This window comes from Canis aureus, chromosome 22 (genome assembly GCF_053574225.1).
Source record: "Canis aureus isolate CA01 chromosome 22, VMU_Caureus_v.1.0, whole genome shotgun sequence".
NCBI classification, from domain to species: domain Eukaryota; kingdom Metazoa; phylum Chordata; class Mammalia; order Carnivora; family Canidae; genus Canis; species Canis aureus.
In genome coordinates, this window is record NC_135632.1 from 49,971,997 (window position 1) to 49,999,863 (window position 27,867).

Here is a 27,867-nt window from a genome sequence, read left to right on the forward strand (position 1 = left end):
TTTTAGTGGCTGAAATGTCTCATTGAGTTGTAAGAGTTCTTAATCTGAATACAATTCCTCTAACAGACATACATATTATAAATATTTGCTCCTGTTTTGTGTCCTGTCTTGTCTTCTTTTAACTTTAGAAGAGCAAACTCTCCACTCCCCGCCATCTGAATATCTAGTTTTCTCAATGCTATTAGTGGAAAATCATTTCCCTTACTGAATTGAAATTTCACCTATATCATACTGTGCATCTCCGGACTTTCTATTCTGGTCCACTGGTCTGATTGTCTACTAATGCCTTTAATAACTGAAGCTATACAACACATTTTAATATGTGATAAGTGTCCCTATTCTTCTTTAGAGTTTTCTTGCTATTCTATTTATTTTTCCCTGTGAACTTGACAACAAGTTTATCTAATTAAAAGAAAAACTTTGGCTGGGATGGTGCTACATTTGTGAATTTGTAAATTTATAAATTAAGAGAACTAATATATTACGAGTGCTGAGTCTTCCTTTATCAGTTAGTCATTACTAAATAACCAACCACCCCCAACTCTGTGGCTTCAAAAGCCATTTATTTAGCTCATGCTTCTGCAGATGGACAATTTAGGATGTGCTCAACCCAGCAATTCTTCTGGTCTTAGCTGACTTTGATTGTATTTGCTCATACACCTGAGGTCAGCTAGTGGGTAAACTGGAGACATCACTGGTTTTAGTATGCGACTTCGAACTTCTAGTACTATGTTCAATAAGGGTAGTGAGAGTGGATATCCTTGCATTGCTCCTAATCTTAGAAGGAAAGCATTCAGTCTTTCACCAATAGGTATGGTTTTAGCTTTAGTTTTTTAAAAATAGATATTCCTTATCCAAGTTGAAGAAATATTAGAAATATTCTATTCCTCTGAGAGTTTTCAAAAATGAATGTTGGACTCTATCAAATGCTTTTTATGTATTGATTGACATAACCATGTTGTTTTTCCTTTTCAGAATATTAATATGGTAGATTGCACTGATTAATTTTCTAATGTTGAACCAGGATGGCATCCCTGGACTAAAACCCACTTGTCATGGTATATACTTCTTTTTACAGATTGCTGAATTCTATTTACTAACAGTTTATTAAGATGTTTTTTATATTTATTCACAAGGGATATTGGTTTGTTGTTTTCCTTTTTTGTACTCTATCTGGTTTTCTATCACACTGATACCAGCTTCATAAAATGAATTGGGAAACACTCCTCCCTTCTCTGTTTTCTGGAAGAAATTGTGTAAAACTGGGGTTAATTCTTCTTTAAATCTTAGAATTTGTCAGTGAAATCATTTGGGCCAGGGCACTTCTTTTTTGGAAATTTGTAATTACATATTCAATTTCCTTACACTTATGGAGCTATTCAAATTATCTACTTCATATTTGGGCAAGTTTTCTAGTAATTTGTGCTTTGGAGGAATTGGTCCATTTTATCCAAGTTGTCAAATTTATTTGTGTAGAGTTGCTCTTAATATTCCCTTTTATACTTTTGATATCTGAAGGGTCTGTAGTGATACCTGCTGTTTCATTTTTATTCTGGTTGTTCCTTCTTTCTGGTTTCAGTCCTGCTAGAGGTCTGTCAATTATATTGATTTTTCCAAAGACTAACTCTTTGTTTCATTAATCTTCTCTATTATTTTTCTGTTTTTTCATTTCATCGATTTGTACTCTATTATTTTCTTATTTCTGTTTCTTTTGTTGTTTCTAGTTTCCTAAGTAGGAGTTTATCATTTGAAACATTTTCCTCTTTTCCAACGTATGCATTTAGGGCTACAAATTTCCCTGTTATCACTGCTTTAGCTGTGTCTCATCAACTTTGATATGCTTTTTGTTTTCAATTTGTCTTCTGAGTTCATTTGACACTTTCTCTTTGACCTATGATTATTTAAGAAGTGTGTCATTTTAATCTTCACATGTCTAGAGATTTTCCTATTGTCTTTCTGCTACTGATTTCTGGTTTGATTCCACTGTAGTCAGAGAACATACTATATAGGATTTCAATTTTTAAAGTTTGTTTCCCCAGGATGAATGTCCCATAAGCACTTGAATGTGTTAGTCTACTTGTTGAGAAGAGTGCTCTGTAATACAGATTAGATTCTGTATCTGATGGTTGAATTCCTCTATATCCTTGCTGACTTTCTATCCCTTGTTCTGTCAATCATGAGAAGAATGTTGAAGTCTCCAATTGTTGTGGATTTATCTACTTCTTTCAGTTCTATAAATTTGGGTTCACGTATTTTAAAACTTTGTTGTTCAGTGCATACGCAGTAAGACTGCTATGTCTTCTTGGTAATTTTACCCTTTTATCATCATAGAATGTTCCTTTCGAGTAATTTTCTTTGCTCTGAAGTCTACTTTAGGTGATATTAATATAACCACTCCTGCTTTCTTCTGATTAACATTTCCTTCCATACATACCTTTTTTTTTTCCTTTTAGCTTTGCCTTGCTTATATCATTATGTTTGAACTGACAGACATACAGACAGCATACAGTTGGGTTATGTGTCTTAATCTGCTCTGCCAATATCTGTCTTTAACTGGTATCTTTAGACCTTCTAAAGTTAATATAATTATTGATACGTTAGGACTTGATCACTTCTTTGTTTTCCATTTGTTCCCTCTGTTTTTTCATTTCTGTGTTTTATTTTTCATGCCTTACTACAGGTTACTTGAACATCTTTTAGAACTACATTTTGACTTATCTGTTTTTGAATGTATCTTTTATACAGCTTTTCCGTGGTTGTTCTAGGTATTACCTATATATACTACACATACATATGTATTCTACATATATATACATACAAACACACCGATTATGTATATGCTTTACATGTGTAATACAATATTACTATATATTATATACATTACATATTATATTGTGTGTGTGTCTGGGTAGATCTTCCTTGACTTAGGAGCAGTTATGTCCCAAAAAATCCACTATAAATTAAAAATATCATAAGACAAAAATGCATTTAATACACCTAATTTACCAAATTATCATAGCTTAGCCTAGCTTACATTAAACGTGCTCAGAACACCTAGATTAGCCTATGGCTAGGCAAAATCATCTAACATAAAGGCTGTTTTGTAATAAAGTGTTGAATATCTCATGTAGTTTGTTGAACATTGTATTGAAAGTAAAAACATTCTGTGGGTACAGAATGGTTCTCAGTGTATCTGTTGTTTACCCTCGTGGCTATGTGGCTAACTGGGAGCTGCAGCTTGCTGCCTCATGAGAAAGAATCATACTGCATACCTTGGGCTTGGGAAAAGATCCAAATTCAAAACTTGAGGTATGGTTTCTACTGAATATCTATTGCTTTCATACTATTGTAAAGTCAAAAAATCATAATTTGAACCATTGTAAGCTGGAAGCTATCTATCTATCTATCTATCTATCTATCTATCTATATTCTGTCTACTTGTGTCATCATTTATCAGTTTGAGTGATGTATAGAAACTTCGCCTCCTTTTATCATTCTGTATAGTATCTTAATATTTTCTCTACATATACTTAGAATCATTAGTGTTATAATTTTTGTTTCAATTCTCAAATATAACTTTAAATACTCAAGACAGGGAAAGTCTAATATACTTATTCCTATTTTTGCTTACCATGGTTTTTCTTCCTAATGTTTCCAGGTCCCTTCTTTTATCATTTCCTTGTTTAGAGAACTTCTTTTAGCTATTCTTTTAGGATAGGTATTCTGGCAAGAAATTCTCTTAATTTTCATTCAGCTGAGAGTGCCTTGATTTTCCCTTCATTCTTGAAGGATATTTTCTCTGAATATAGGATTCTGTATTAGCAGTACTTTTCTGGTATGCCTGGGTGGCTCAGTGGTTGAGCGTCTGCCTTTGGCTCAGGGTGTGATCCCAGGGTCCCGGAATCGAGTCCCACATCGGGCTTCCTGCATGGAGCCTGCTTCTCCCTCTCCCTGTGTCTCTGCCTCTCTCTTTCTCTCTCTCTCTCTCTCTCTCTGCCTGCTTCTCCCTCTGCCTGTGTCTCTGCCTTTCTCTCTCTCTCTGTCTCTCATGAATAAATAAAATCTTAAAAAAAAAAAAAAAAGTACCTTTCTTTAAGTGTTTGAAAAGTACTATGCCACTTTCCTCCGGCCTCCAGGGTTTCTGATGAGAAATTAGCTATCATTCTAATGGTCTCCTATCGGTTGATAGAATGCCATTTCTCTTCTTGCTGCTTTCAAGTTTTTCTTTGTCTTTAGTTTTTATATGTTTAATTATGATGTGTTTGGCATGCACTTTGGGGGACTTATCCTGTTTGCGATTCACTCAGTTTCTTGTATCTGGAGTTTTAGTTCTCTTGCCAAATCAAAAAATGTTGGTCATTATTATTTCAAGTATTTTCTAGCTCATCCTTTCTTCTCTCTTACTGGGACAACAGGAATGTTAGATCTTTTATTATAGTCATACAGGTCTCTGAGGTTGTATTTACTTTGTCAGTCTATTTTTTCTCTGCTATTCAGATTGAATCATTCTATTGGGTCTGTTTTCCAATTTCTGATCTTTCCTCTACTTTCATTCTGCTATTGCACTCATCCACTAAGTTTATTTTAATTGTATTATTCACTTCCAAAATATCTATTTGCCTCTCCTTTATATCTTCTATTTCTTTGCTGAAATATTCTATTTTTCCATCTGTTTTAGGTGTATTTATCAAGGCTGCTTTAAAATCTTTGATATTTCTAACATCTGTCACCTTGATGGCTCCATCATTAAAGTGACTATGCCACCCCCTTTTTTTTTTTTTTTTACCATCCTTGTTCTTGGTATGATGATTTTTTTTTTTTTTAATAAAAACCTGGACATTTTTGATGTTACAAGATTCTGTATGTTACTTAAAACTTTTGTTTTATTTGGTTGCTATAGCACCACTCCAGCATGGAAAGAAGAAACAACAACTTGTTAGGCTGCCCATTGGACACTGCTGACACCCAAGGTGGGGCGTGGGGTCCTTATTATTGCTGGACAGGGATCAGACTTCTGGCTTCCCACCAGGCCCCTCACTGATACCTCTTTAGCTAGGAGGGGTACAAGTGCCACAGGTGTACTCCCATGTGGCCTCTGCTGTGCTGGGTGGTGGTGAAAGGTCTGACTTTCCATTGGGCTTTCTCTGAGACCACTCCAGCAGAAACTGGAAAAGGAACCTCATTATTACTGGGTAAGAGTGGAAGTCCAGGCTCTCTACATGATCTGCACTGACACTGCAGTGACAAGGGTCTCATTATTACCCAGTGGGTGAAGTCCCAGCTGGCTAATTTCCTAGAAAACTATCAGAATTTTGCACCGGAAAGGGGTCATAGGAAATCATAATTTATCTCCCCTACCCCATCCCAAACTTTAAAAACAAGGAAAGCAAGGTCCAGAAAAAATTAGTAACTAAAGTCACAAAGCTAGTTTGTGGCAAAAAAAAAAAAAAAAAAAAAAAAGAGAGATAACATCCAGTTTTCACAAATCTCTCCTTAGCACTTTTATTTTTAATCATAATGCCCCACTTTGATATTTATTTTCCAAAGGAATAATTTTTTTTCTCAAATAATTACCTGCCATACACCAATATTGGCTGAAGGTTCTGCGAATGGTCGTTTGAGGACTCTGCACATTTTTAAGGCATCTGAATTAACTTCAGTGAAGTTATTTAGCACAGCAAAGGCAGCTGCTAATGGGTAAACGCAGGAGAAAAGGCTCACATAACCAAACTGAAGGAATAACTCCAAGTAATCATCAAAGGTACCCTGAAAATGTAAACCACAAGAAAAAAAAACAGGCATTTTTTTTAATATCATATAATAAGAAAACATTTGCAATACTACCCAAGGCACTGGACTCCAACCAAAAACAAAACAAAACAAACAAACAAAAACCAAAGCAAAACAAAACAAAAAAAAACCCTCAGAATTTCTCCCAATTTCTTCTTCTCAACAAAATTTAAAAAAATTCCAAAACAGTCTTATATTTAAGTTTCTAAAAGAATGAAAAAATGATTTCACTACTCATTTCATTGTGCCAAATCTGAATTATTACATAATAACAGCAAAGCTAAAGACGTTTATTCTTGATCAACTAACAAGAAATGATTCAACATCACTATTAGAAATTTTACATGACTGCTCCCTCGCCCCATGGGTACCTCAGAATCTCAGTCCCTGACCCTCCATTTAAAAACTGGGAGTGGCCGGGATGCCTGGGTGGCATAGTGGTTAAGTGTCTGCCTTCAGCTCAGATTATGATCCCGGGGTCCTGGGATTGAATCCCCTATTGGGCTACCCACAGGGAGCCTGCTTCTCCCTCTGCCTGTGTCTCTGCCTCTCTCTCTGTATCTCTCATGAATAAATAAAATTTAAAAAAACAAAAAAACTGAGAGTGGTGGTATGTCTGGGTGGCTTAGCAGCTGAGTGTCTGCCTTCGGATCAGAGCATGACCCCGGGGTCTGAGAATACAAGTCCCACATCAGGCTCCCCGCAGGGAGCCTACTTCTCCCTCTGCCTATGTCTCTGTCTCTCTTTGTATCTCTCATGAATAAATAAGAAACATCTTAAAAAAAAAAAAAAAAGAGTGGTGATGCTAATGAAAATGGCAGAGTAAGGACCTCCAGAAATGTGTACCTCCATGAAAATGTAAAAAATGGCAAAATGTGTCAGAACCAATTTTTGGGGTACTCTGGAAGTTAACCAAAGGCTTGTAGAAATTCTGGCTGCATGTAGTCATGGCAAACATCTCAATCTTCTGGCATTTTTAACTTATTCTAGTCTCATCTTCTGCTCTCCAGCTCTGCAGCAACCTTGAAAAACAAAACAAAACAAAAAACAAGCATGCACTCCCAGGACCAAAGTGAGCAGAGTGCGGCTGGAGATCTTTGAAAGCCTCATTCCCAAAAGGAAATCATTATTTGACCTGGTTAGTGGTACCTTAGAAGACCCCACTCAAAAGGCTCATCTTTACTCAACTTCACTGAGTCACTTTTAATGCTAAAGGCTTCTCCTTAGGTATGTTCGCTGAATCAGTCAGTCTGAGATAATGAGTAGCAGAGCTGGGGTGAACAAGGGACTAGCCAAGGAGCTCAAAAGGAAAGCTGAGGAATGACACATCCACAGGGACTCTGAAAAGTTCCAACATTTTCCTGGAAATCTAGAAGACCAGGCACATTCCTAGTATCCTGCATAATCTCAGGAAAGATCTGAGAAGGCTCTAAGATCTCACCTTTGCATAAGCAGAAAGTGAATGCTAAGGCAGAATTTTGAACTTCCTGGTTTAATGTTACACAAAACCAGACATCCGATGCAGGATAGAAGCTTAAAAATTTTCACCTTTAGCCCAGAAGGCTGACCTATGACCCGCATAATTTTGATAAGAATTAAATTAAGTGCTGGTTGCTACATTCTTAAAAAGTCTCATGACTGCCTGTACATCTCACCAACATTTAATATCAAACTGAATGAGAAGCACAAGAGAAATCTTGCAGCAGTAGTTTTACGAGTAGAAATTTGAAGAAATATTTATGATTTAATACTCACAGTATGTCCCCTCTCCCTTGAACATTAAGCATATAACCAGCAGCTTCATACAGAAAAAGTACAACTATTTCAAGATGCCCACAGGTCCTGTCCCAGTGGACAGAAAGCACCTTTTTGTACTGAAAATGTTTCAAGAATTCTTTCTTGACTGTTCACTTGCAATCCCATATCAATATCTATATAACACTCAACACAACAAAATACTCATTCTTCTCAAGAGCACATGAAACATTCTTCAGGATAGAGAGAGTTAGGTCATAAAATGATTCTCAACAAATCTAAAAGGCTTAAAAATCATACGAAATATCTTCTCTGACCACAATGGAAGTGGAAAACAGTAACAAAAGGAAATTTGGGAGACTCATATATTGTATGGATATTAAGCAACATACTCCTAAAAAATCAGTAAGTCAAAGAAGAAATCACAAGATAAATGAGAAAATACTTTGAGATGAATGAAAATTAAGACACAATATATCAAAACTTATGGGATGCTGTAAAAACAGTGCTCAGAGAGGCAAGTTCATGGGTATAAGTGCCTTCATTTAAAAAAAAAAAAAGGCAGATCTCAAAACAACTAAAATTTTCACCTTAAGAATCTAGTAAAAGGAAAAAAAGAATCTAGTAAAAGAATAGTAAACTAAATCTAAAGCAAGCAAAAGGATATAAGCACAATAAAGTTTTATATGCATATGACAATTTATATAAATACATAAACATGTATTTTTATATAATTAATTATAATCATTTCAATAGATACAGGAAAAAACCCAAAATCTAATACTCTTTCATGATAAAAACACTGAACAAATGAATAATAGAGGAGAATTTTCTCTGGCATAGGGATAGACATATAGAGGTCAACAGAATAGCACTGACAGTGCTAAGACCATTCAATGAAGGAAAAAATTATTTTTTTAAACAAATAGTGCTAGGACAACTAGATATCTACATGCGAAAGAATGAATCTGGACTCCTTCCTCGTTATCTACAAAAATTAATTAGAAATGGATCAGACCTAAATCAAGAGCTGTCTATAAAATTCTCAGAAGAAAATATACGAGTAAATCTTCCTCTCTTTAGATAAGGCAATGGTTTCTTAGAGATGACACCAAAAGAACCAGCATCAAAATAGAGAGACATCTGATTCCATTAAAATTTAAAAATTCTGTGCATCAAAGGACACTCAAGAAAAAGCTAACCCACAGAATGGGAGGATATTTTTGCAAATCATATAGCTGATAAGAAATCTATATTCAGGAGCATTTGTGGGTGGCTCAGTCAGTTAAGCAACTGACTTTTGATTTCAGCTCAGGTCAAGATCTCAGGGTCATGAGACTGAGCCCTGCATCCACAGTAGGTATGGAGCCTGCTCGAGATTCTCACTCCTACTGTGTCTGCCCCACCCCCCACCCGTTCACGCTCTAAAAAAAAATTTATATTCAGAATATTTGAAGAACTCTTGCAATGAAATAATAAAAAGGCAGATAATCTGATGAAAAGTGGGCAAAGAATGTGAATACATATATTCCCAAAGAAGAGACACAATGGTCAAAAAGCACATGGCAATAATCAGTAATCTTTGGGCATTTAGAAAATGCAAATCACAAACACAATGAAACACCATTTCACACGTATTAGGTGTGGCTATCATTAAAAGGGGGGAATGGTGCCTGGATGGCTAATTCAGTTAAGCATCTGACCCTTGGTCTTGCTCACATCATGATCTCGTGGTAATGAGGTCAAGCCCTGTGTTGGGCTCCATATGCAGTGTGGAGTCTACTTGAGATTCTCTCTCTCTCCCTCTGGCCCTCCCCCAACATGTGCATGCTTGAGCTCTCTCTCTCAAATAAATAAGTCTAAAAGAAAAAAAAGAAGTTATTAAAAGAGGGAAAAAGGCAAAACATAACATGTGTTGATAGAGATGCAGAAAAAAATGGGACTGGTAGGGATGTAAAATGATACCAACTGCCTTTGAAAACAGTCTGGCAGTTCTTCAAAAAGTGAAACACAGAGTGAACATATGACCTAGCCCATGGTACCATGGGTACCATATGTTCATAAGAAACACATTCATACAGAAGCTTGCACACAAATGTTCATACCAGCATTATTCATAAAAGCCAAAAAGTGAAAACAATCTAAATGTCTATCAGCTGATGAATGAATAAATAAAATGTAGTATATCCATACAATGGAATTTTATTCAACCACAAAAGGAATAAAGTACGGATACATGTTATCTCATGGATAAACCTTGAAAGTATTGTGCTTAGTGAAAGAAGCCAGACACAAAGGCCATATACTATACAATTCCATTTACATGACATGCACACAATAGGTAAATCCACAGAGACAGAATGCAGACTGGTGGTTGCCAGAGACTGGGGTAGGAACTGACTGCTTAATAGGTATGGGATTTCTTTCGGGAACGATGAAATATTCTGGAATTAGTGGTGACTGTTGTAAAACCTTACGAATTTACTAAAAATCATTACACTGTACACTTCAAAATGGCAAAATTTTATGGTATGCAAATTATATCCCAATTCTGAAAAAAAAAGCAAAGAAAAAAAAAGCTGATAGCAACAAGGAACCTCCCAAGAGTTACTCCATCAAAAAGTCACACTTGCTGACTTCCAGCATGCTCTGGCCTCCTCATGACCATCTAAGAACACAGGCTGCAATGATTCCAGCTCAATAAAAATACTTGTCACAATATTTTAAAGTAATATTAAGTATTCTATAGTATTCTATATAGTATAAAATATATATTCTATGTAATTCTATATATTCTATTATATACATCTTATATATATTACATATAGTCTATATGTTATACATAAATACATTAATATTATATATTATATATTAATATGATAAACATATAATGTATTATACATTTAATATACATTTTATGTTTAATATATTTTATATATACTACATGAATATTAAAGCTCAGTAGCTGAGCTTCAGTGTAGGTCAGATTGCACTTCTAGCCAAGTTATTTAATTATTTTGTATTTCACTAAAATAGAAAATACCCAAACCTAAGTACTGGGAATGGTAGAAAGTGCTTCTTTCAGGTGTTCTGAGTACATAGAGAAAGCATGAACCCAGAGATTTTACTGTTTTCAAGGTTCACATGTGCCTTAGGAGATGGTGGTGGTTGGCACTCAGCTGGAGATTCTGTGGTGAGTAGTTTCTAAACCACTCTTTGGTTGGATTTGCTTCTGGAAAGTATTTCCTTATGTTGTGTTGTAGCATATAGATGTGGTTTTAAAACATACCTAATGATATGGCATCGATTCATTTCTCTGAAAAGTGTAGAAATCAAGAGTTAGGAAAGAGTGAAAATCTTAGCTATTAAGCCATTTTTACAATTCAGTCTTAAGAAATCCTGATAGCCTACATCCGGCTTTCAAAACTGTGCTGTTTCAATTCTGAAAGTACGTGGTTGAGCCTCTGCAGAGATGTGTGGACAAATTCTCCTGGATGTGCCAATAGGCAGCCTTCAGAAGGCATTTTTAGCATACAACACCCAGTGAGCTCCTCCCACCTACAGCAGTGCACTGGACATTCTGTTTTTCCATCTCACACAGGGAGTGAGTATAGTATGTTAACGCCATATCGTACTTTTACACTTCTGAGCACTTTGGAGCCAGTAAATTTAGCAAAGCAGGGATGTACTCCAACAGAAAGAAGGGGAAAAAAAATGCAAATTCAATAAAGTAAATAATCACATATTAAAATAAAAATACATTAACCAAGACACTATAATTATACTAGTGGCAAGTTAGCAAGGACCAACTAACACAAACTTATAACATTTTAAGAGAAAAGCTGTCATTAAGAATACTATAATATTTCCATGAAATCATAACTAATTTTACATGTCTGTTTACTAAATGAATGAAAACAAAATTTTAGGTTTCAAGTGATCCATCCCACTGGCTCCTCAAATCAGCCTTGGAGAAACACCATGTCTGAGAGTTCCCTACGTTGAGTGCAGGACAAGGGAAGAAAGTATACTGAGGACAACATACAACACACAGACATCAGGGACTGGACATTCTTCTCATAAAACTTATTCCATATTGAATGCCTGCTAAGAGTTAACAGGTAAATAACATGATAAATAACATGGGGACCCTGCCCTCAGTGATTGAGAAAGGAAAAGTATTAGTAAGTCACACAAAACCCTAAATAAATGTACACATGGTGTTCCATTAGGAAATTTATTAGTGTAAATGAACATATTAAATAATGAAAGGACTTAATCTGATAATCTCAACAGAAGCAAATAAATGAAAAATTTGATAAAATTTAACATCCTTCACAATACAAACTCTTAGTAAATAGGAAAAAAACATTTAAACTGGTAAAAAGTCATCTACCAAAAACATGTGACAAACACAACACTCAATGATGACAAAAAAAAAAAAAAAAAAATCAGGAACAAGAGAAAAATTCCTATTGTAACTACTTGTGTCCAAATTATGTTGAACACATTAGTGAGCCCAAAAGATAACTATGAAGATGAATAAAGAAAACAGCCATTATTTATTTATTTATAGCTGAAATATCTGTCTACATAGGAAATTCAAGAAAATGGATTAGAAATAATGGAAGACTCAGCAAGGCTGCAGGATAAAACATACAAAAATCAACAGCATTCCTATGTACTGGAAACAACCAATTAAAAACTATTTTTAAAAAGCTACCAATTAAAGGAAACAGGAAAAGTCTCAATGTATCCACCAGCATATAACTTATTTGTTACAAAGTGAAAAACCTCCTGTGCCATCTGCCTGTCAGCAGTCAATCCAGGGATCTAAAATGTCAGCTCCAACCCACACAAGGGGCAATCTGACATCATACCCCCTGATGGGGTACAATGGAGGTACCTTCTGGTAATCGCCAAGCTTGAATCATGTAAGGAAACAATGGGACCAACTGGCTACACCAAAGCCAATGCCCTGGAAAACAAAAAAGGCAGGAGAGCTATTCTAGATCCACAGTTTTAAGCTGTTTGGTCTTTGAAGCCCTAAACTCTTAAAAATGACTGAGGACACCAAAGGCCTTTTGTTTATAGGAGTTCTACCAGTGCATGTTTGAAACTAAAACTCAAACTGTAAAAATTATTTCTCATTGATTCATTTAAATAAAAACATTAACATCAATAAAATACTGCTGAAAAAATAATCACGTTTTCCAAGACAAAAATGTTCAGTATAGAGAACAGTGCTGTTTAAGTTTTTAGCAAATTTCTTAACGTTTACCTTATTAGAAGGCAGCTCGTTTACTGTGTGGCAATGTTGCCCTAACTGAAGCATTTGTCATGCAAATTTATATTCATGCAGCTCTGCAGTTAGGTATGAACTGGCAATTTGCAGGAGAGAGGCAGCAGTGTACACTGCAGATCGAGGCACTCTATGGCCTTAGCCCTGTGGCTGGTGCAGCAGGGTCAGAAGACCCCAGCAAATTACCCTCGGTGGAGACATTACAGAGGTGTTCTTTTTCCTTACTTTTTACTTACTCTGTCCTGCATTATCCAAGTTTCCTACAGTGCCTAACAAGTATTACTTTTATAATGTTGTTTGTGTTTCAGTCCAATTTGTTTTCCCCAAAATTTGGTTATTATGTTAGATTCTCATAGAGCAGTCAGGATGAGCTTTACAGTATGTACAATTCTAAGTTCAGACTTCAGTGAGGAGAAAAATACACCTGGAGGGAAGAATCAGTGCATAGGAAACGATCTAGAGCATATATGACCAAAAAGTATGTCCCCTCTCCCAATACATGGAGAGAGTTGAAATAGCAAATACTGGATTGTCACTCCATCAGAGAGAGTAGAGGGGGACATATAGGATATGAGGACGGGAAAATGCATCTGATCACACAGGACCCTGCAACCAAGTTAAAGAGTAGCACTGCTAACCCCAGCGTCCACTCACAGACCCAGGACCCGCAAAGAGAAACTTGTGCCCTATTTCATTTACTTTACCTCAGAGAGCCCGTGCTGAATGACAGAAAGACTCTCAACTGGAAAAGCAAAGTCTTGAATCTTGTTCTTGATTTAGTTGCCAGGTGATGAACAACACAGAGCTTCATCGGCCTTTTATTAACATAGGAGTAGCAATGCTTAATTTTCTTTTGTAAAGATATTATCAGATGTCATGAAATGCCACAAAGGTGAGGTCTAAGATTCTGGCAGTGTCATCTTATTAGTGCACCATTCTTAGGTGAATTAAAATTGCTTGGGCAAGAAGCATATTGGTTGAATTACTGTACACTACTCACTGAGCCAGGAGAAAAGGAGAAGAAACTGGTCTTGAGAAGACTGTGAATTTGATCTGGGGCACTTTGGGAGATAATGTTGTTTGCTCAAATAATTCAGAGATTGGCAGATTCTGATTATAGGAAGAAGAGGAAGAAAGTAGATATAAATATGGAGAATTATTTCAACAAACTGTGAGGGGCAGGAAAGATAGGACATGAACAGCAGAAGATGTGAGGGTTTGCTTGGTTTGGGACAGGAGGGCTGCTGACAGTTGAGGCAGGGAGAAGGGGAAGTGGGAGATGTGGGAGCTCCAGGTGGGCACTGGGAAAAGAGGCCTTGAGAGGGGATGCAGAATAAAGGGGATGGAATAAAGAGCTTGGAGGAGAGACTGCTGGTTGGCTTCCATAAGAGAGTAAAGGACAAAAAATAAACACAGCCAGAAATAGCACTCCCCCAGAACAAGCAAGGAAAGGATTCTGACACAGCATGAAGCAGACACTTTTCAGGCCACAGTAAGCTAGCCCTCAAACCAATTCAGGCAAGATGGCGCCATACTGTGCAAATGTGTTCCTTTAACTCTTCCTGCACATAAAGGCGAGCGTGTATGTGTGTGTGTACGCGTGCGTGTATGTGTTACATGTGCACACACACGCCTGCATTTTCTCTGACCCTTTGTGTATAAACAGAAATAGTGTTCCTGGTCATGCGTGCCATAAATTTATACTTTGAATCATGTTCTCCCTCAAAGACAGCAATGACAGAAAACGCTAGTGCATATATGTATATTTTCATCAGAGGCATATCACCACTCAAAAACTAGAAAATCAGCTGCTTAGGTGAGAAACAGAACAAAATGCAAGGTGGTGAGCAGGAGCCTGGTCAGACTCCAATCCACAGGCCAACAAGGTGGCTAGATCTGCATCCTATGGAGCAGGGGACTCAAAGGCACCCCACTCCCCTGGAGGCTGAGGCTAGGCTGTTTGAACAAAACCAGGGGCTAGGACATTGTTTCACTTAACCGGAAAGGAGGCTGGAAAAAGCCACAACTGCTGCTCTGGAATACAGCTTGTGTCAACAGCACGCTACCTACTTGCTCTCCAAAATCCCTGATGTCATCACAAGTTGCGAGCTCTGGACTAAAGACTTAGAGGCTCAGGGGACAGTTGTGAAAATAAGGTAGGAAGAAGTGAGCAGAGAGAGAATATACTCCTCCTCAAGATGAACATACCGACTAAAACTCATAAGCACTTAAGAAAAAGGGGCACAGGAGCCAAGAAACTCAGAAGATGATTCATTAAGATGGAAAGCAAGACTAAGTGAGTTTCACAATAACGGACCCTCACAGATGAGCCACTGCAGGACCTATTTCATAAGAAGAGTACCACCCACCCTAAGGAGGAAGGGGTAGGATGTACAGTGACCCAAAGTAGATGTGACGCTGACACCCCTTGCCCACGAACACAAGCCAGATGCTTCCACTGTTATAAGTGGCCAAACTGCCAGTGATCTGCTGGCAGTTCCTACAAAGAACTCAGACATTTTCTATCTTAAAGGGACCGTTTTGTACTTACAATACAACTAAGTAATTTAAACTACAAATGAGACTGAAGATTGGCACTCCAGTTTCAGCAGTGGGCTTCAGCCTCCTCCAGATGCTGGCAGCACCCCGAGCAAGCAAGGTACTGCCTCTTTGCAGCCTTCTCATCTCTCCCTGGCTCTAGCATCTTTGCAGCAAAGACTGCCACAAGCCTTGGCAGAGCAGTGACAGAATTGGCCAAACCTACCCTCTGCTGTTGTTAGGCATAACTTCTAATTAAAGACAGCAACATTTCAATGCAGTTCCTCCTTTTCTTTTTAGCTTTAAAGTAGCTCTTGTTTAAAGCACCCTGGCGGGAAAGACACTAAAGTGGCTACATCTGAGACAGTGAGCAAACACATGTGTTGAGCTTAGTGCATGACTGTTAACTCACTTTTAGTCAATGGTTAATTCAGCAACAGTCAAACTTACCAAATAGGTTCCCATTTCTTTTTCCAGGACAACTTGTTCATATAATGTAGCATCAATGTCGGCTTTCAAAGCCTGCACCTTCCTCCTCACCCGCACGTGGTGCTTCTTTTGGAGCCAATAAGGAAGAAGAGATTCCATAATTTGGTTAAGGATCTGGGAGGTAATCAGGAGAGTGGCCAAGCTCTAAAAAGAAACACACAAATGGAATCTGACAATGTAGTTTAATGAGATCACAGTATACACATAATCATGTAATAAATAAAATGGTACCTTCAACAAACAGTATATTATCAACAAAAACTAGTATCGAAGCTAGGTGCTAGAATAATGTTTCTAATTTTTTTTCACAAGAATAACATACTAAAATGCAAAAATTGTTATATATAAATAGGATTATAATAAGAAATAAATCAATTATGAGTTGGCAGGGGAAAATTTAACTTAAGATTGTGTTTTTTGTCATCTCATCCTTGCTACAACATAACAATCTACATATTGCCAACTTTGTAAAAAAGCAGTTTGGCCAAACTTTTTTTTAATATTTTATTTATTTATTCATGAGAAACACAGAGAGAAGGCAAAGACATAGGCAGAGGAAGAAGCAGGCTCCCTGCAGGAGGCCGATATGGGACTTGATCCCTGGAACTCCGGGATCACACCCTGAGCTGAAGGCAGACACTCAACCGCGGAGCCACCTAGGCATCCCAGTTTGGCCAAACTTTAAAAAAAAATTACAAAATGAACATATTCTCTTTCACTGAAGAAAATCTAGAAAGGAGGAAAAAAAAGTCCACCATAATTCCACAAGCATGATGGAACCACTGCTAACATCTTAGGATACTTTTTTCCAATCACAAATAAAAATACAAGTAGCCCACGGACTGCTGTTGACTATATCATTCCCAACATTCACTACTATCAATGCTGCTCCTTGGATACCTGTATACATGAATCTTTGTTCCTATCTCTGATGATTTACTAGGGATGGATTAAGGTTCTTGGCAAAGCTGCCCAAGAACTTTCCAGAAATGCTGTGTCAATTTCTGCTTACCCCAGACAGACAAAAGTGTTTCTATCACACACCGCCTTTGCTGGTATTAAAATCATATTATTTAAGAAGTCCTTCCCTAACCCCATCTCGTATCTCCTGTTAAAAAAAGGAGACTCTCTAAGGTACAAGAAATGAGAAGTCATACCCTGCTAATACACTAACAGCAGGACAGAAGACAATGTGTACGTCCAACTTATCAATTTCAAAATGTATTATTCGAACTTTTAATTTTCAAAAAAGTAGCAATATATCTCGTATTGTTCTTAAGAATGTGGCATTTAATTTTACTTTTACGCAAGCAGTTAGACATAACTACAAAATCTTCTTTCTCTTTACTAATGTTTACAGCATATTAAAACCAAGAAAGAACAGCTCTGATAGCTGGCTCAGTTATAAAAAAGATAATTTAGATAGCAATAATTTGTACTCAATTTATCTTTCACTGGTATTTGTGATCCAAGAATGGCAACACAGCAAAGTAAATGTCACTTTCCTAAACACTCCAGAAAAGACACAACATTGCATAGGACCTGCTGGTCTCTAAGTTTAACAATTTATTCATTTAAAAAAGGAAACGTGTAAAGTACATTTAAAGTCACACCAATCACCCCTCACTCTGGGACACACACAAAACTTCAATTAAGAAATATATTTCAGGGATCCCTGGGTGGCGCAGCGGTTTGGCGCCTGCATTTGGCCCAGGGCACGATCCTGGAGACCCGGGATCGAATCCCACGTCGGGCTCCAGGTGCATGGAGCCTGCTTCTCCCTCTGCCTGTGTCTCTGCCTCTCTCTCTCTCTCTCTGTGACTATCATAAATAAATAAAAATTTAAAAAAAAAAAAAGAAATATACTTCAAAAAAAAAAAAAGAAACATACTTTTTTCATCAGAATTGATTTATAAGCTTTGAGATGAACTATGTATTTTATTTACTTCTACTATATTAGTTTTGCAAGTGGGTTAGCTTCAACTAATTTGTTTTCAGTTGAGTATGATACACAGTGCAATTGCTAATGGTTTTATATTTAGAAATGGCTTCAAGATATACAAAATGTAACATTTAATATCTAAAAATAACAATGTGAAATACATTACCCGAATATAGGAAAGTAGCCCTAAAACCTGTAAAACTCATACCTTTTGCTATTCACTCACCTGACGCAACAGCTTCATATCCCTCAAGACAAAGGCAATGTAGAAGAGTGAGGCAAAGCAATTCAGAAAGTTGAACTGCCAAAAAAGAGAGTAATATTTCACACTGGTTTACAAATACTTTATCAAAATTGTAAATATAGCATTAAAAAATGTCTTGAGGGAGCTTCCAGTCCTAACAAGATGGCATAGACTTGTTTCTCCCCTATTCCTCCTCACTAAGCATGTCCATAAACTCTGGAAATAACACAAGGGGCAAGCAAAGGAGAACTCTGAAAGCTGCCTAGAGCCTAGAAGATGAATTGGTTTGGGACTCCAGGCCAGCCTAGCAGATTTCTACTATATTCTAACACAAGAGGAAGAGCAAGGCCCACCCAGCCTTTTCCACCCTCAACCAGCACTCCAGATAGCCTGGATGGGCTCATTCCCTACCTACCCACCTCACCCCAACCCCTGTTCATTCAAAGAGTCCTACAGACCTGGCAAAGGGGATCTCTCTGGAGTCCTCACCAACAGTGCATCCCACCCTGCAAAACCTGGCACTCCCCTGCCCCACGGAGACATACTAGGACAGCCAGACAGCAAGCACCAGCATTTTGAATATCAATACCTCACAGTGCTAGAATGAAGCCTTCAAAGACTTTTTAGGTATACATGGCTGTTTGTTCCTTTTCTAATGTCCAAATTGCTAAACTGTCGAATTTTTATTACCTACTTATGAAAAATGTTACTTCCTTACCACTGTTGCCTTTACAAATTTACCTACCTCCAGAAACCTAAACACTTTCCTATCAGTTAAAACCTGAAAAACTAGATAAATAAGCTTCTTAGAATGATTTCTGTAACTGTAACAAAAACTTGTTTCTCTAGAACCCTTTCTTGGGGGTAAGGTACATGGACTGTGCTCCAGGTGAAGAGTTTAGAGGACTCTCTCTGTACCTTTCTTAATTCGCAGTTATGTTCCCAATGGCTGAGGTGACCTCCTGATAAATGAGGGGCTTCCAAGCTGATATTTATTATTTATAATAATAATGGGAAGAAGCCTAGTATGTGAGCTTATATACAAATACCAAGTAGGTTACACTATGCCTTTTCTCCATTTCTTTCCTCCTAGCCAATAAAATATGCTGGGAATCTCTTAGACTTTGGAAAACTCTTTCACAAAATTAAAAAAAAAAAATGTAATGCTCCATCACTGAACAGAATTGTTGAATAGTGAAACAAAGAAGTGACCAAAAGGAAAAGAACAGAAACAGGTCTATAACATGGTTAGTTAGTTTGTTAAATAACTAGAAATTGACTCTACTACTAATTTCTGTACTTGAAGTCTTAACAGCATGTGTACATAGGCAGTAAGACAACTGAACACATATGTAAACACACTCAATCCTTGCCTACCTATACCAAATATACTGATATTTTAAATTAGAAGCCAGTCTTCGTATTTATACCCCTATTAACTAGTATACATAAGTTTCCTAATCCAAGTAGATTTGGGGTTTTTTTTTAAAGATTTTATTTATTCATGAGAGACACAGAGGAGAAAGAGGCAGAAACAGAGGCAGAAACACAGGCAGAGGGAGAAGCAGGCTCCATGCAGGGAGCCTGAGGCAGGACTCAATCCCAGAACCCCAGGATCATGACCTGAGCCAAAGGCAGACACTCAACTGCTGAGCCACCCAGGCATCTCCAAATAGATCTGTATATAAAAACTCTACTCACCACCAAAACTTTCAGAATTAAATGATTCTGGTAGGCAGATTCCAATCTGTGATTCTCTAAAATATTAAAAAGGAGAGGAAATTTCTCTTAGATAAGCAAGAAGTATGGGAGGCTGTCATGGGGTAAAGGTGGATATACTGAGGCAGAGAGCATCGGTGAGCAAACATGCCGGAATGTGGTTCATGGCTCCATCTCACACATCTGAACAGCACCTAGGAGGAAACTCGGCTTAGGACACATTGTCCACAGTACTGCAGAGCACTGTGTTCTGAAATTATTCTTCAAGTATTACTGCAACAAAGAAATATGGGATGTATTGGCAAATGATCCCACTAAAAGCCATCCAGAAGACGACCCTGAATAAATAAAACTGACAGCAACCTCTAAAGAGGGCAATAAAGCCCTCTGTGTGTGTGCCTCACAAGGATTAACTCAGAGGGCAACTCAAATATCTATCCTCAGCTGGGGAAAGGAGACATGGGAGGACAGGCCCTAGGACATCAGGGCAAAAGAACAAGAAGATTCTGAAGAGAAGTGTCCTCCTGCCAGAGATGGTGTTAGGCTCACCTGGACTGGAACCCCCACTCAGCTATTCAGCCACTGCCTATCGCTGGCCAAGTCTCTTAGTCTCCTGATACTCAGCCCACCTTGCCCACAAAAACAGCACCAATACTGCCCTCCCCCAGGGTCACTGTCAGGATAAGAAACATCACAAAATCTCTCCTCCAGTTTCAACACAAGGAGAGCACTCAGTAAATAGTAGTTGTTAAATGAAGAAAATAATTTAAAACATCTTTATGGTGCATAAAATTAAGACAAAGACTTCTTTCTGGGGAATATTACATATTTACTTGTTTGAGTGAATAAAAAGAGTGAATGGCCTGTCAAGACCATTTTTAAACTATAACCAGTTCCCCTTTAACCACAAACAGATAGAAGAGTACCCACTACACTAAGGTCAATAGCTTCAGTGCTCTAAACAGCTAGACAGCAGACACAGTTCATTTGGCCAAAGTACCTGAAGATAATTTACTCTACCCTCAACAAAAAAATACAAAATTATAGTATTGAGATTACAGGTTTTAGACACAGAAAGGTCTGGATTAGCCTGGCTCTACGATTTGCCTGAACCTTGTTAATAACCCTCAGTGTTTTTGTCCCTAAAATGGTGATGTAACTTCTATTTCATGGTGTCCTGAGGAGGTGAAAATAAGATACCATGAACAAAAAGTTAGCAGGGCACCTGGAGTACAGTAACTAATATTCCTCTATGACTACCATGATAACCAGGAGGTGAGAGCATCAGAACCCTCAAAGCTGATGAATTCCTCCTTATGTCTCTATAGTGAGCTCACAGCAACATCTCCTTGCTTTGCAAAGCAGCCGTTATAGGAATCCTATGATACAAGCACACTTCCTATAGGCAAATATGACATAAATACAAGCATCAAGTCTTACCCCATGAAGTTAGAAACTCAGCAGCATATCGATAGAGGCGGTTCATGATCTCAATCACAATGGCATAGATGATGCTGGGCACATACAACAGGACACTGGTCCACTCAGATCCACTGTTTTCATGTAGACTCAAGGCCCAGGCCTCCATGTCAAAGTAAATCATCATGACATACAAGGAGAAATAGAGACAGAGGCACACAAACGGCAGAGAGACCAGGTAAATGCGCAGTTGTCTCTTGTAGCTGGGGTAGAGAGGTTCCTCCCTACTGGTGATGGGATTGATACCCAGGACCCCATGGAATCCTGGCCGAGGCTCCTCAAACTGTCTCTTCATAACGAGTGTCCCCCACCTGTAGGTCATATTGGCACAGCCACGCTTCCACACTTCCAGGATCACTGTGGACCAGATCAGGTTGAAGGAGGCGAAGATCACGTACTTGTCATAGTCTTCCCACACAAACAAATAGTAAGGTAACCCAATGACCGCCATAGGGATTAAGGCAACAGTGAAATATTCCAAAAATCCAAAGTAAAGAGCGATTGTTTCCCCAAAGTAGCCACGAATACAGTCTACAAGGAAAGGGAAAAGATGACCTTAAGTACAGACTACCAAAGACTTTTGCCATTTCAAGTAAGCTTATTTTTTTTAGTTAAAGGGGGATCATTTAGTACCTTCATTTCCCAGTGTGCGATGGTAAATCCATTTCCTATGCAGTACAAAGACCCCACTTTTCCGGTTAGCAGGCCTGATATTTGTCCCAGCTTAGAGACCTGGGTCTGTTTCCTTTTTATTTCCTTATCTGATGGATGCCCTCTTCCCAAAAAAACTCAGCTTAGGGTTTGTCCTAAAATTTTTTTTTAAATATTTTATTTATTTACTCACGAGAGACACAGAGAGAGAGAGAGAGAGGCAGAGACAGGCAGAGGGAGAAACAGGCTCCATGCAGGGAGCCTGAGATGGGACTCGATCCCAGGTCTCCAGGATTACGCCCTGGGCTGCAGGCAGCGTTAAACCGCTGCACCACCGGGGCTGCCCATTGTCCTAAATTTCTAAGATCCTAGTTGAAACTTAGCCATAGCCAATGAGCCATTTTAATTTGGGGGCTTAATTTATGTTCTCCATCCTTCTCTCACTTTAATATCATAGTTATAGACGCTCTTTTCAAAGAAGACTCCCTGTCCACAGTATCCACTCCTGCTATCCAAAAATATAAATATTGATAAACAATATACCATGGCAAATGATTCAATATACTGAAGAAAAATTATTCAAAAGCAGAAAACAATATTCTACACATTAACTTCTAGAACAGCCACAGGTCACATTTATCTATACCTTCATAAAAGAACTGAGCGAAAGAAAGGACAAGTAATATCACTGTTAAATATTCTGTGAACACAACATGAGCTAATCCAAAAGGCATCGCCAACACTACATCCTTTGACAGCTGCATCTACTTGGGTGAGTGCCTGGGTTGCAAAAGCATCCTGCACTGAGACCAGGGTGGGATGCGGGAGCTTGGGAGGGGCAGAAATGAGGTATTATTTCCTGGTTATTACGTGCAGTTAACACTTTAAGATAATTGTGTCAGATCAGTCTAAAAAGATGCATCAGAGTAAACCAGGATAAGCTATTTTCTCCTATCTTTATTCTTCTAACACACGAACATATTAAAATAAATGATAGGATGGTGTCACCTCAAATCTGAATCAGGTTAAAGGATGTTTAATCAATGAAAAAAAAAAAAGGTGCTCATGGTCCTGGGCTCCAAATCACACGACCTCCCTCTTCCAATTTCAAGGGGAAGGTCAAGATTTGCCCATGCCCCAACTGCAATCCTAGTCCCAGCCTGCCCCAAAACCTCACACCTTCTACCACAACCATGCTCAGCCTTCACCATCAACTCACTTTTCCCCTCACTTTCTAAGCAGCTACTGGAGTGAAAAAATATCAGTAAGTTTAACACAAAATAATTAGCATATTACCCAGAACTATCAAAAAAAACTTTTCCTTTCAAAGAATACAAGAAAAAAATTCAAAATGCAATTTCAAATTTCATCTTAAAAACATATACTTGTTTACTATTTAGCCGTTTTCAGGAATGGAAATAGAAATAAAATTATTTTAGAGGGATTCCTTTAAACAAAGTCAAAAGAGAAATTCCCTTTAAAGAAACACTGAGGGATGCCCGGGTGGCTCAGTGGCTGAGCATCTGCCTTTGGCTCAAGGTATGATCCCAGAGTCCTGGGATCTAGTCCCACATCAGCCTTTCTGCATGGAGCCTGCTTCTCCCTCTGCCAATGTCTCTGTCTCTCTCTCTCTGTGATTCTCATGAATAAATAAATAAAATCTTTAAAACAATATGATAGGGGATGCCTGGTTAGCTCAGCAGTTTGGCGCTTGCCCTCAGACCAAGGCGTGACCCTGGAGACCCGGGATTGAGTCCCACGTCGGGCTCCCTGCATGGAGCCTGCTTCTCCCTCTGCCTGTGTCTCTGCCTCTCTCTCTCTCTCTCTCTCTCTCTCTCTGTCTCTCATGAATAAATTAATAAAATCTTAAAAAAAATATTGATAGCAATGCTTATGGTCAAATCTAACAACTCAATAATCCTTATGCTTAAAAAACTTAACTAAAAAAAATAAAAAAATCATAACTAAGCCAAAAAATCTGAACACCCAAACTGATGTCAGTTTATGTACAGTCATTTTCAACACACACCAAATAAATTAATGGATACTCTTAAAATTGTATTCAGAGAAAATGGATACATTCAGTAATACACATCAAGATAGTTACAAACTACCACAAAAGATGTTTAGGCCCTAAAAATGAGCATAGCTCAATCCATTCAAATTATTAGTTCTAAAGAAACAGAAATTTTCAAAGACAAAATATTCACAGTCAAATGAAATTCTTAAAAAGTCTGTTCTATTCCAACTCTGACCAGGGACCATTGCCTGTGTTGGTGAAATTTAGTGAAAGCTTGTAATTCAGTCCATTTGAAATGGTATTAGAAATAAATTACTAGGGATGCCTGGGTGGCTCAGCGGTTGAGCATCTGCCTTTGGCGTGATCCCAGGATCCGGGATCAAGTACCCCGTTGAGCTCTTTGCATGGAGTCTCCTTCTCCCTCTGCCTATATCTCTGCTTCTCTCTCTATGCGTCTCTCATGAATAAATAAAACCTTTTTAAAAAATTACTAAATAGGTCATGTATTTCATCTTATCCAATCCCAATTTTGGTCTCCCTGCAGCTGGTGAGCCCTGTCCAGCTGTGTTAAATGTCTAGCCAAGAGAGAAAACACCACTGCTGAATCATGACTTATTAATTCTTCCTTTCCTCTACAAGAACAGGTATTGACACATACCTAGGGGCTGATACTTTAAAGTAAACCGAGTATACCAGCTGTCCTCAAGCTTCTTCAGGGCTTCATTATCATGCAATGGGAACACCTGAATCACGATGCCAGAGGTGAGCAGTCTTCTCACTGCGGAGGGAAAATGTGCCAAACTAGATGAAATGGATTTGAGATCGCTCATGACATACTTCTTCAAATGCTATAAGGGCAGCCCAATAAGGAAGGAGTGCTACACAAAGATCAGTGGTATATTGCCTATTCTAAAGGCATATATTCTTTTGTTCTCCACAATGTAAATATCTTAACTATTTTCTTTATGAAGGCAATACAAGTTTATGTAAAATTTTAAACCATAAAGAAGTGAACAAATTAGAACTGGAGAGAACCTCTCACAAAAAATAACCACTATAAACAGCAATTTTGTGTAAAACCAGACTTCAAAACATACATTCATAAATATGTATTATAAAAACAAAAGTAGGATTGTCCTGTACACATTGTTCTGTAATCTTTTCTCATGTAGTGGTGTATAATGAATGTTTTTCCATGCCAATACATATAAACATGAAATGTCCTTTCTAACAGTATCATAATATTCCCTTGTGTGAAGTGCTATAAATATAATCCTCTACTGAAAAATACTTGTCCCCTCCCCACTTTTTTGCTATTATAAATGTTAAAATTCAGGGTGCCTGGGTGGCTCAGTCAGTCACCAACCCTTGGTTTTAGTTCAGATCATGATCTCAGAGTCATGGGATCAAGCCCTGCATCAGGCTCCATACTTAGTTGGGAGTCTGCTTAAGATTCTCTCCCTCTGCTCCTCCCCCTGTGGCACACATATGAGTGAATGCTTGCTCTCTCTAAAATAATCAAACAAATGTTAAAATTCTTATATGTGTATCTTTTTCCAGCTGCCCACTATTTCCTCAAACACACTTAGAATTGCTAGGCCCAAGAGCATATTTTTTTAAATTAGAACACCTATTATAAAACTGCCCCTAGAAAGATTTGACCTGTCATCCCACTGCAGTGAAGGTAAGAAGACAGTGTTCAGTTCCTTTCATGCTTGATGATACTGAATACTTACAAAATCATTTTCATCTTTTCTAATCTGTAACAAAGGCTTATGTTTACAAACAGCAAATATCAAAATCAAATGAAATCAAACTTTCAGCAGTCAGGTGACTGGTATGATTTTATCACTCATGCACATATTTGAAAGAGACAAATGAATTTAAGCAAAGACAATATCCCCTGGTAATAATAAGTGAAAACGGCATTCTCTCTCCATAACTATTTAGAATGACTCACTGTGTGGGCAGGTTTTCAGGTCTTAGCAGGAAGTGTGTTCAGCAGATGTGGGGAGCTCTGATGCAGTGCCTTGTGCCATATGTGAGGAGATGGACTACTTTCTACACAAGTTCCTAGTAGAGTCTCTAACTAAAGAATATAGGTAATAAGATGGAATTTGCGTAAAGAAAAGATGCCTTGCTGTTTTCATCCACTGATAAGGTTTGAGCTCTTAAGGTTTATAAGCTCACCTCTTCCAAGGGCTGCCTCTCTTATTTTCTATCTAGCTTGTCACAAAAGACAAGTGATGAGCATAATAAACAAGCCCCTCAAGAAAGATTATAAAGGAATGTCTACAGCATTGAAGAAAAACATGTTTTAAGTTTTCAGTGTAGAAATACTACAAATAACAAAGACGGTATTCTCAAGACAGATGCTCTATCATAAACTCTGGAGTAATTTAAAAGTAAAGCAGGGGTGCCTGGGTGGCGTCTGACTCTTGATTCTGGCTCAAGTCATGATCTCAGGGTCATGAGATCAAGCCCTTATCAGGCTCCAAACCAGGTGTGGGGCTTGCTTAAGTTTCCCTTTCTCCCACTCCCTCTGCCCCTGTCCCTTCCCTCTCTAAAAATAAATAATAATAAAATTAAAAGTAAAGCTAACTTCTTAGAAATGAACAAAGAATGATAAACAGGAGATATGTGATACCAACCATAGGAAAAAGTCTGAGTCTGAAAGAAAAATTCTTAATAGATGATTCTTATAGTTATATTTCACACAGAAGTTACAAAAATGTCTTAAAGGGGCACCTGAATGGCTCAGTTGGTTGAGCATCTGACTCTTGGTTTCGGCTCAGGTCCTGATCTGAGGGTTCTGAGACTGAGCCCTGGGTCAGGCTCCATGCTCAGCAGGGAGTCCGCTGGAGTCTCCCTCTTCCTCTCCCTCTGCCTCCCCCTGCTCTTGTGCTCTCTTTCTCTAAAAATAAATAAATAAATATTTTCTAAAAAGTCTTGAAAAGCTATGGATGCTATGAAATCCCTAATGACTCAAAAAAGCATACAGTCAAAATATCAGTAGTTAGGAGGGAAAAGGTACATGGTTTAAAAGTTATATTAGCCACTGATGCTATCAAATCCATTTTTTATTATTTTTATTCTGAAGTGTTTCAGTGGATTTTTCTTCAGCTCACATGAGTCAATGTTGGTCACCCACAGCTGCTCTGATTCTTAAATCGTATTTGAAGATGCACAGCTGTAATGTATTCTTTCTTCCATTACTATCCTTTTCAATTACTGTATCAAGTTATACAACTTTGAACTAACAATGTCTAAATTATTTTACTATGTCTAAGTTCTTTCTAAAAAACTGACTGCATTCTACTATAGATGACTCTCTAGGCAGGCATAATAACCAGCTACTTCTAAAAATAGGACTGTGAACCAAGGAACTCAGAGAATATAAAAACTCAAGTTCTAAATCACGCAGCTTTTCTTCACCATCAACGCCAAAAGTATGGTTCCAATTTCAGCATCTAAAAACAGATCTTTTTCTTTGATCCTTTAACTTTCTCTTGTCAGCTAAGAATGCAATTATAATGACCCTTACCTTCAAAGGAAAATATGATGCTGTGCATGCCTATTTAAGAAACAACTGCTTCCCAGGAGTATCGAGGTAGCAGACTGGAGGATCCTGAGCTCACCTCTTCCCAGACACACTAAGGCTACAGCTACACAAATAACAACTCTGAGAATGACCTAAACACTAACAGAATGGCTCTTTAATGGCTAGAAAGAATAAGTCACATCAAGAAGCACAGGAGGGGCAGAGAAGCAGTCTGATCAGGACCACACCCTCAGCATGGCATCCCACAAGTGGGAGAGATAGCACTCCCTATGGAGTGAGCAGTTCAAGCCCCACATGGGACAACCTTGCCCTGGGGACCTGCACTGGGCCTCAAAATGTCTGGTATTGAAAATCAGCACAGCTTAATCCCAAGAAA

The 27,867-nt window shown here is 38.0% G+C and overlaps 1 protein-coding gene across 4 annotated transcripts in view; it reads right to left on the reverse strand.

The window, feature by feature from the left end:
* Nucleotides 1-27,867, reverse strand: part of ANO10 (anoctamin 10) — a 228,752-nt gene that overhangs the window by 170,989 nt on the left and 29,896 nt on the right. For 2 of the 4 annotated variants that reach the window (XR_013361650.1, XM_077865993.1), the window contains exons 5-10: nucleotides 24,588-24,707; nucleotides 21,220-21,789; nucleotides 19,762-19,817; nucleotides 18,043-18,117; nucleotides 15,836-16,018; nucleotides 5,575-5,766 (exon numbers count right to left, since the gene is read on the reverse strand). Coding sequence is in view for 3 of the 4 variants with exons in the window: in XM_077865993.1 (XP_077722119.1) it covers nucleotides 5,575-5,766; nucleotides 15,836-16,018; nucleotides 18,043-18,117; nucleotides 19,762-19,817; nucleotides 21,220-21,789; nucleotides 24,588-24,707 (1,196 nt within the window). In the remaining variant the exon portion in view is untranslated. The remainder of the gene's footprint in view (nucleotides 1-5,574; nucleotides 5,767-15,835; nucleotides 16,019-18,042; nucleotides 18,118-19,761; nucleotides 19,818-21,219; nucleotides 21,790-24,587; nucleotides 24,708-27,867) is intronic. The other 2 variants (XM_077865995.1, XM_077865994.1) reach the window with 2 other exon arrangements.